General features: G+C 51.2%; 1 protein-coding gene across 1 annotated transcript in view; it reads left to right on the top strand.

Annotated features, from left to right (window-relative positions):
- The first annotated feature begins 5,488 nt into the window (after window positions 1–5,488).
- LOC118087010 (hexokinase-2) overlaps window positions 5,489–10,125 on the top strand; it is a 58,641-nt gene continuing 54,004 nt past the window's right edge. The window contains exon 1 of the mRNA XM_035119182.2: window positions 5,489–5,567. Within this exon, the coding sequence (XP_034975073.1) occupies window positions 5,520–5,567 (48 nt within the window). The 5' untranslated portion in view covers window positions 5,489–5,519. The remainder of the gene's footprint in view (window positions 5,568–10,125) is intronic.

The following is a 10,125-nucleotide window of genomic DNA, read 5'->3' as shown; positions in this document are numbered from 1 at the left end:
TCCGTTCCTGTCCCCCTGCCGCCGACAGTAAGGACAGGTCCCAGGGTTCGGAGAAGCGCTGCGCAAGCGCTTCTCCAAACCCCAGGATGTCTCCTTGCTGTCGGCGGCTGGGAGAGAGGAACGGAGGAGGAGAAAGCAGCGCTTTCTCCTCCTCCGTTCCTGTCCCCCTGCCGCCGACAGCAAGGACAGGTCCCAGGGTTCGGAGAAGCGCTGCGCAAGCGCTTCTCCAAACCCCAGGATGTCTCCTTGCTGTCGGCGGCTGGGAGAGAGGAACGGAGGAGGAGAAAGCAGCGCTTTCTCCTCCTCCGTTCCTGTCCCCCTGCCGCCGACAGTAAGGACAGGTCCCAGGGTTCGGAGAAGCGCTGCGCAAGCGCTTCTCCAAACCCCAGGATGTCTCCTTGCTGTCGGCGGCTGGGAGAGAGGAACGGAGGAGGAGAAAGCAGCGCTTTCTCCTCCTCCGTTCCTGTCCCCCTGCCGCCGACAGCAAGGACAGGTCCCAGGGTTCGGAGAAGCGCTGCGCAAGCGCTTCTCCGAACCCCGGGATGTCTGCTTCCTGTCGGCGGCTGGGAGAGAGGAACGGAGGAGGAGAAAGCAGCGCTTTCTCCTCCTCCGTTCCTGTCCCCCTGCCGCCGACAGTAAGGACAGGTCCCAGGGTTCGGAGAAGCGCTGCGCAAGCGCTTCTCCAAACCCCAGGATGTCTCCTTGCTGTCGGCGGCTGGGAGAGAGGAACGGAGGAGGAGAAAGCAGCGCTTTCTCCTCCTCCGTTCCTGTCCCCCTGCCGCCGACAGCAAGGACAGGTCCCAGGGTTCGGAGAAGCGCTGCACAAGCGCTTCTCCAAACCCCAGGATGTCTCCTTGCTGTCGGCGGCTGGGAGAGAGGAACGGAGGAGGAGAAAGCAGCGCTTTCTCCTCCTCCGTTCCTGTCCCCCTGCCGCCGACAGTAAGGACAGGTCCCAGGGTTCGGAGAAGCGCTGCGCAAGCGCTTCTCCAAACCCCAGGATGTCTCCTTGCTGTCGGCGGCTGGGAGAGAGGAACGGAGGAGGAGAAAGCAGCGCTTTCTCCTCCTCCGTTCCTGTCCCCCTGCCGCCGACAGCAAGGACAGGTCCCAGGGTTCGGAGAAGCGCTGCACAAGCGCTTCTCCAAACCCCAGGATGTCTCCTTGCTGTCGGCGGCTGGGAGAGAGGAACGGAGGAGGAGAAAGCAGCGCTTTCTCCTCCTCCGTTCCTGTCCCCCTGCCGCCGACAGTAAGGACAGGTCCCAGGGTTCGGAGAAGCGCTGCGCAAGCGCTTCTCCAAACCCCAGGATGTTCTAGCGCCCGTTATTGAACGGGCTGAAATACACTAGTCATGTATAATGAGATAAGAATCCGATATCTCTGTTCAAACCAGGTCCCTCCATGGTTTTGAGCTTGGTGATAAGTTGTAATTCAGCAACTTCTCTTTCCAGTCTATTTCTGAAATTCTTTTGTAGTAAGACAGCTACTCTGAGATCTTGTATAGAATGTCCTGGGAGATTGAAGTGTTCTCCTACTGGTTTTTCTGTCTTCTGGTTCCTGATGTCAGATTTATGTCCATTTATCCTTTGGCGTAGGGTTTGGCCTGTTTGTCCAATATAGAGAGCTGAAGGGCACTGTTGGCATTTGATGGCATACACAATGTTAGAAGATGAGCAATTAAATAGTCCTGAGATGGTATGTTGGATGTTGTTGGGGCCAGTAATGGTGTTGTCCGGGTGTATGTGGCAGCCCTAGCCCTAGGCTAAAAAGTCATAAATGCTGCAACCTCTCTTCATAAGTGAGCCACTCCACCCCCTTGATCATTTTGCCAGCCCTTTTTGAACTCTACAATATCCTTTCAGAGCTGAGGTGACCAGAGCTGTACTCAACATTCAAACTACAGTTGTACCATAGACTTGTATAACAGAATTATTGCATTGCATTCATTGCATTTATATTCCACCTTTTCTCCAATGAGCTCAAGGTGGGGTACATGATTCTCCTCTTCCTCATTTAATCCTCACAACAACCCTGTGAGGTAGTTTAGGCTGGGAGCGGAGGCAGTGACTGGCCCAAGGTCACCCAGTGACCTTCATGGCTGAGTAGGGATTTGAACCCTGGTCTCCCAGGTCCTGGTCTGACACGCTGTTATAGAGTAGTTGATTTGGTTTCCTTGCCCTGTCTACCACCCTGCCTCTCCAAAAGATCAGACCTTTTGCAAATTTTGCAAATGCCTTGGGAAGTCTGGGGAAAGCCTTGTTTTGACACATCATCCAAGCTCCCTGCAAACAAATAAAGAGGAATGCTCAGCATATACTTGGTCTGGAAACAACTTGACTTTGTTTAATACTGCCCTGAAAAGCTCTTTAGTGCTTCAGCGTGTTTAATTGTAACTATTGAGTCCTTATCTGATAATACAGTGAGGAAAACCTTCTGGTTTCAGGTGCAACTGAGCTTGTTCCGGCTTGGCTGCTGCTCAGGTCGGCCAAGGGGAAAGTAAATGCCAGTCACAGTAATTTGTATATTTGCATAGGCAAGGAGTGATTCATATTACTGTACCAAAACAATTGACCTTTTCAAGCACTCTATCCTCTCGTGCAGTTAGGGTTCCCTCAGAAGTTCATAGATTCTCCTTTATTCGTTTTTTTAAAAGAGAGGTTGGATGGCCATCTGTCAGTGATTCTTAAGCTGTGATTGAAAAGGGGGTTGGACTAGATGACCTTTGGAAATCCCTTCCAGCTCTACGATCTATGATCACATGAGGGGAAAAGGGGGGCATTCTCCTCACTTGCTCCAAACCCTTAGCCATGCTCTGATCATGCAGCCCCACCCTTTTCCCCCGTGGGGGCCCCTGGGCCCTTCCACGGGGAGCCTGGGGCTGTGTGGTGGCTCCCGATGCCATTTGGAACCCAGATTGTGCAGGGTTCCCAATTATGGGGTGACCCTACCGTAGTTGTCCAGAGTTGGCTCCCTGCTCCAGACCTTCCACACCTGTAGATGGTGGGGGGGGGGGCCTGACATGACAGCAGGGGTCATTAATGAAATTCTATTTTACGGTGGGTGGCCATTTACTAGAACCTGTGTTGAAAATCTTTGCCAGTAAAGTGGTTTCCCAGATGCTTCATGGAGTAGCGATATGGGGCATGGATCCAAATGCTAACAAAGCCTTAGAAATGCTTAGAAATGGTTCCCACATATCAAAACAGAGCACATCTGAGCTACCGTAGTTATCTGACAAAGCTCCCACTTGCTGTAGTAAGAATCGCTTTTACAGAATTACGATTCCAATCGATGCCCTCAGTGGTGGTGGATGGTCGTTACGGCAAAGTACGGTACAAGGAGAGACATTGTCTGTGTGGACAACCTTGTGTGGAGAGGACCTGTACCACTATTTATTGCAATGCCCACTATATCTAGAACCAAGAGACCGATTTATAAAACCCCTGCTCACGAATGGAACACACTCAAACAGGGTGGAAAGGGTGAAATGACTGCTGAGTGATACTGATGACTTTGTAACTTATAAAGGAGCGCTATATGCATTGGCAGCTAAGAAGATCGGGAGAAAAGAACGAGATAAAATAGTGGTCAATTGCAAAGGGGATTCGGACATCTAAGCTGGCACATTCTACCCGAGAACCCCTTGCTATTATATCGTATGCAACAAATAATTTTTGGGAGAAGTGATCGTGGTTCATTGTATCTGCAGCGCCTGATGTTTTTATGGGTTTTTTTTATGGTTATTGCTGCTTCTCTCTTTGTTCCCTTTGTGAATGATGCCATGGCCTTTGGCTAGTGCAAGAAAGTTGTTGTTGATGATGATGACATCAGGGGTGGGACCTGCGCTTCCAATCACTTGTTCTTCTAACAGGATGACTCATCAAAAGGGGTCTTGTCTCCCAGGCTCATCCGCACAATGCATCACACTGCTTTAAACAACCATGGCTTTGCCCAAAGAATCCTGGGCTGTAGTTTGTTAAGGTGCTGAGAACTGTTAACAACTCCTGTTCCCCTCCCAGAACTACTATTCTCAGTGTGGTTTAACAGTCAATCTCTCTTCCCAGGGAACTCTGGGAACTGCAGCTCAGGGAGAACAACTCTCAGCACCCTTAGCAAACTACAGTTTCCTGGTTTCCGTGTGGGGAAGCCATGGCTGTTTACAGTGGCTTCATGCTGTGTACAGGGGCCACAGTCTTAATACCAGATAATTTTCTAATTTTCAAACTAAAAGGTAAAGGTAAAGGAACCCCTGACCATTAGGTCCAGTCGTGACCGACTCTGGGGTTGCACGCTCATCTCGCATTATTGGCCGAGGGAGCCGGCGTATAGCTTCCAGGTCATGTGGCCAGCATGACAAAGCAGCTTCTGGCAAACCAGAGCAGCACATGGAAACGCCGTTTACCTTCCCGCTATAGCGGTTCCTATTTATCTACTTGCATTTTGACGTGCTTTCGAACTGCTAGGTTGGCAGGAGCTGGGACCAAGCAATGGGAGCTCACCCCGTCACAGGGATTCGAACCGCCGACCTTCTGATCAGCAAGCCCTAGGCTCAGTGGTTTAACCACAGCACCACCTGGGTCCCTAATTTTCAAACTAGCAATGTTTAAATGCACCTAAATGGATGAATAAGCAAGCCTCCCTCCCCATCCCCAGTCTGATGTCCTCCAGATGTTTTGAATTACGACTTCCATCAGCACAGCTGTGTGATGCCAGCACTGGTGGGAGCCCAGCTGTTCTGGCTGAGGCTGATGAGAGTTGTAGTCCAAACCATCCTGAAGGGCACCAATTTGGGGAAAGCTTTTCTCAGCTGACACCACATGTCCATGCTGTATGTCTCGGCAGCCAAACCATTGGTCCATCTTGCCCAGCACTGACATCGCGGAATGGCAGAAACTCTCCAGGGTCTCAGAGACAGAGAGAGACAGAAAGAGACAGAGAGACAGAGAGAGACCTTTTCTAACAGAATGAGTTCTTGAGAGAACCTTAAGAAAAACTGGAGGTGTCAGAGATTGAACCTGCACACAAAAAGGGGTTCAGTGACTGAGCTGCTGCCCCCACCTGCCCCCATGTTTTCATTACAGTTGCAGAAATGTCCCTCAGCTGCTTTGTGAAATCAAAATAAATAAGTTGCATCGAGCCTCCTGCGTTCCTCCCTCCTGCTGCCACATGCCAGTTTTACCCTGGAGCAGAGCAGGACTAAGAGCAAAACTCCCAGCGTCCCAAAGATTCTGGCTTGTTACATTCACAGGCAAGCCTTTTGACGGTAGAGGGGTGACTTATTTATTTATTTGGCTGCTCATCATCGCTCAGCTCTGGGATTAAACTGCTTCCTGCTACAATCCCGTATTTCTCTGCCTCAAGCCCAGGCAGTGACCTCCCTCAGTGAGTCTCGTAGATGCGCTCTCTCTCTCTCTCTCTCTCTCTCTCTCTCTCTCTCTCTCTCCACCCACTCAGTCCGTGTTGAGCAAGTCTTTAAAGAGGGAACTCCAGAGCAGGCACCACATTCTACACAACTGAGAGAGAGGATGGCTGGCAGGGACCTTGAGGCCATGGACCAGGAGATCTTCAACCAGGTAAGAGCACTCTCTCTTCACTTCTAAGCATCTCTCCTTATCTGTTTTGGTGAGAGGGAGAAGCAAGCCAGGCTTCAGGTTTTACAGCCCACTTGAAAATAAAGTATCTTTAATAGGAATACAGCTTAGGCAGGTGTGTAATTTTCAGCTTCCTGGAGCAAACAGGTAGCTCATCCTTCAGATGAATTTGGTGCAACCCTTTTCACCATAGGTTTAAATACTAACGTTCCAATCTAGTGCTTCCTAGTCACTTGCAGTGTTTATAATCCTGAAAAGTTCAGGATGAACACAGCTTGCCTTGCTCCATGGTGAATTTTCAGCTTGTGTGTTTTTCTCTGTCTCTGATTCCTCCAAAGCCTGGTAGGAAGGAAACACTGTATGGAAAATGTAGCGATCAGTGAAGGGAAATATAAAATCTAGATAGACAATGCAAATATCCTGCATTGTCCGGGATGTATGTTGACACCCCATATGTTGAAACTAGTGTCTAGTTATGCATGATTCTGTTGACTCTACAGGGCAACATAAACTGATAAACTAGAGTTGTGTAGATACAGAAATTGAGGCTGGAAGCAGAGAATGGTTTTTAAAGAGAGCAGCGTGTGAATGGACTATATGCAGGGTGGGGAAGCTGTAGACCTCCAGAAACTGGAGGTCCATTAACCATGGTGGTCATGACTGATGGGAGTTTGAGTCCAATGATACATGGATGACTTCTGGAACTGTATTCCTGGAGTAAATATATGAAGCGAGCATAAGGCCTCTAGGAAGAAGACTTGGAGAAGCAACTTCTGTTAACAGAACCCAGGTGTCAAACCCATTATGTTTTCTGGTTGGATTTTGGTTCCAGTGTAACTGAACTGGCTTGGTTCTGGTTGAAGTTTGCTGCCCTTAGTTTAATTCTACAGACAGGTGTTTCCCCGAAAATCTTGCTGCTGGTAGTAAGTGATGCAAGGTTCAGAATAGCAGTTTCCCCACAAACACTGAGGCTTAAAATAAGCATGTAGTTCTGTCTAGGGGGAAGAGAGCGCTCCTGGTTACAGTATTATGAAACAGACAAGATGTTATTAAATGTGACCATGGCACACATTTACTGGTTGCTGGGAAAGGAATAACATGTTCACCCTTTTTTTTGGGGGGGGGGGAATGCCTGCAAAAGAAACAGTTCAGAAGTTTACACAGAAAGATGTATCCTATATAATAATGTCCATGTTGTCCCTGCGTCCAGATGTCCCGTGTGTCCCTGGGTCACTGCGCATGTGCCCCAGGGATACAGGGATTGGACAGCAGAGACTGCGCGCGCGCACTCTCCCCCCACTCTGCCTCCTCCAACCGCCGCTCCCGCCGGGGTGGAGGCCGGCGAAGGCCTCCTCACAACCCTCCCTGGCCGTGAGGAGCGGCGGTTGGAGGAGGCGGGGGGGGGGGGAGAGTGCGCGCGTCCTTCCTGTCGGCGGCTGGGGGAGAGGAAGGAAGGAGGAGAAAGCGCCGCTTTCTCCTCCTCCGTTCCTGTCCCCCTGCCGCCGACAGTAAGGACGGGTCCCAGGGTTCGGAGAAGCGCTGCGCAAGCGCTTCTCCGAACCCCGGGATGTCTGCTTCCTGTCGGCGGCTGGGAGAGAGGAACGGAGGAGGAGAAAGCAGCGCTTTCTCCTCCTCCGTTCCTGTCCCCCTGCCGCCGACAGTAAGGACAGGTCCCAGGGTTCGGAGAAGCGCTGCGCAAGCGCTTCTCCAAACCCCAGGATGTCTCCTTGCTGTCGGCGGCTGGGAGAGAGGAACGGAGGAGGAGAAAGCAGCGCTTTCTCCTCCTCCGTTCCTGTCCCCCTGCCGCCGACAGCAAGGACAGGTCCCAGGGTTCGGAGAAGCGCTGCACAAGCGCTTCTCCAAACCCCAGGATGTCTCCTTGCTGTCGGCGGCTGGGAGAGAGGAACGGAGGAGGAGAAAGCAGCGCTTTCTCCTCCTCCGTTCCTGTCCCCCTGCCGCCGACAGTAAGGACAGGTCCCAGGGTTCGGAGAAGCGCTGCGCAAGCGCTTCTCCAAACCCCAGGATGTCTCCTTGCTGTCGGCGGCTGGGAGAGAGGAACGGAGGAGGAGAAAGCAGCGCTTTCTCCTCCTCCGTTCCTGTCCCCCTGCCGCCGACAGCAAGGACAGGTCCCAGGGTTCGGAGAAGCGCTGCGCAAGCGCTTCTCCGAACCCCGGGATGTCTGCTTCCTGTCGGCGGCTGGGAGAGAGGAACGGAGGAGGAGAAAGCAGCGCTTTCTCCTCCTCCGTTCCTGTCCCCCTGCCGCCGACAGTAAGGACAGGTCCCAGGGTTCGGAGAAGCGCTGCGCAAGCGCTTCTCCAAACCCCAGGATGTCTCCTTGCTGTCGGCGGCTGGGAGAGAGGAACGGAGGAGGAGAAAGCAGCGCTTTCTCCTCCTCCGTTCCTGTCCCCCTGCCGCCGACAGCAAGGACAGGTCCCAGGGTTCGGAGAAGCGCTGCACAAGCGCTTCTCCAAACCCCAGGATGTCTCCTTGCTGTCGGCGGCTGGGAGAGAGGAACGGAGGAGGAGAAAGCAGCGCTTTCTCCTCCTCCGTTCCTGTCCCCCTGCCGCCGACAGTAAGGACAGGTCCCAGGGTTCGGAGAAGCGCTGCGCAAGCGCTTCTCCAAACCCCAGGATGTCTCCTTGCTGTCGGCGGCTGGGAGAGAGGAACGGAGGAGGAGAAAGCAGCGCTTTCTCCTCCTCCGTTCCTGTCCCCCTGCCGCCGACAGCAAGGACAGGTCCCAGGGTTCGGAGAAGCGCTGCACAAGCGCTTCTCCAAACCCCAGGATGTCTCCTTGCTGTCGGCGGCTGGGAGAGAGGAACGGAGGAGGAGAAAGCAGCGCTTTCTCCTCCTCCGTTCCTGTCCCCCTGCCGCCGACAGTAAGGACAGGTCCCAGGGTTCGGAGAAGCGCTGCGCAAGCGCTTCTCCAAACCCCAGGATGTTCTAGCGCCCGTTATTGAACGGGCTGAAATACACTAGTCTGTAATAATTAGCTTTGATTGCAACATTGATTGGTTAATTAATACTGTATACATGTTAACAGTGGACTTTTAAATTGGAGCTGCCCCCATGAAAGAGGGATCAGGACTAATTGCATTGTTCTGTTACAAGTCATTCTGCTTCAACTCTTGATTCGAGCCAAGTATTGAAGAGGGTTTGCCAAAGAATGCATTAATTGTCTCTGTGTTAATTAATTAAATCTACATTAAATAGTTTCAGAATCATTCTCTTTACTGAGATACAACAACATTTGTTTTAACTGCGTAATTGAGCATTTAGATAAAAATGAGAAGAGTCAGTTAAGCAAACACATTCAACCTGATGGGCATACGGAGCTTTCTCTCTGCTCAGTGCAGACTGCCTGGCTTCAGCCAGAGAGTAAATGCCTACAGTTCAACAATGTCCCTCCTATCTGGATGTGTTCAGGTTCAGGCTCAGCGTTTACATGCAAGCCCCCCCCCCAATTCCCCCCATTAGTCCTGTAACCTGTCCTGCTGCCCTCAGGAATGGGGGTGAATGCTGCTCCATTGCTGCAAATGCAATGGGATTCACCTGCCAAGCTGGTTGGATTCTTTCTGTCTGATGAGAGCATCACCTTTTACTTTGCCTTCATTGATTTATTTCATAGAATTTATATACTGCTGGATTGTTGTTCTTGTTTAGTCGTGTCCGACTCTTCGTGACCCCATGGGCCGGAGCATGCCAGGCACTCCTGTCTTCCACTGCCTCCCGCAGTTTGGTCAAACTCATGTTCGTAGCTTCAAGAACACTGTCCAGCCATCTCGTCCTCTGTCGTCCCCTTCTCCTAGTGCCTTCCATCTTTCCCAACATCAGGGTCTTTTCCAGTAGAAAACCTCAAAGTGGTTTACAGGCAGAAAATGCCTTGGTCCAGCCCTTTGTGTGTGTGTGTGTTTTGATTTAAAAGTACATCTAATGCACACTTAAAGCACATGACTTCTGCCAAAGAATCCTGGGAACTGTAGTTTTCCCATAGCAGAGCTACAACTCCAAGCATCCTTAACATGCCACAGTTCTCACATGGAGGAAGGGCTTTCCTACTAGGGCTGACATACTGACAGCCCAGTCAATCACATGCTTTTTCTGCTTAGAGACACATGTGAGGGATGTCTTTGCCATAGCTAGTTTTTTGGAATGTCTGCGTTGCGCAGAGATTGATAGAAATGCCTCTGTAGGTTCAAGGAAGTATAACGTGTGAGATAGACAGGAAAGAGTGTGTGGCTTTGAATTTTGAGCAGGTAATGTTAATGGGGCTTGTGGCTGGTGACTTGTTCTGAGGAGGGAGACCCCCCAGCTGGGGTGCCACCAGAGAAAAGGCCCTGTCTATAGCCTCCATGCTCATTACCTCCACGAGTGGAGCATTCAGAACAGAGCCTCCACAGGCACATGAAAATCAGGCAGATTCCTAAGGGATCAGACCATACCATGGTCAGTCTAGCACTTTGAGTTGGGCTTGGAAACAAACCTGTACAGGTATTTTAGCATTGGTGAAAATGCTTGATTCTGCTTAATGTTTCTCTAGGAA

Source organism: Zootoca vivipara, chromosome 6 (assembly GCF_963506605.1).
Source record: "Zootoca vivipara chromosome 6, rZooViv1.1, whole genome shotgun sequence".
In the NCBI taxonomy this organism is placed as follows: Eukaryota; Metazoa; Chordata; class Lepidosauria; order Squamata; family Lacertidae; genus Zootoca; species Zootoca vivipara.
Note: the sequence above shows the minus strand (reverse complement) of the source record. Positions and strands in the feature narration are given on the sequence as shown.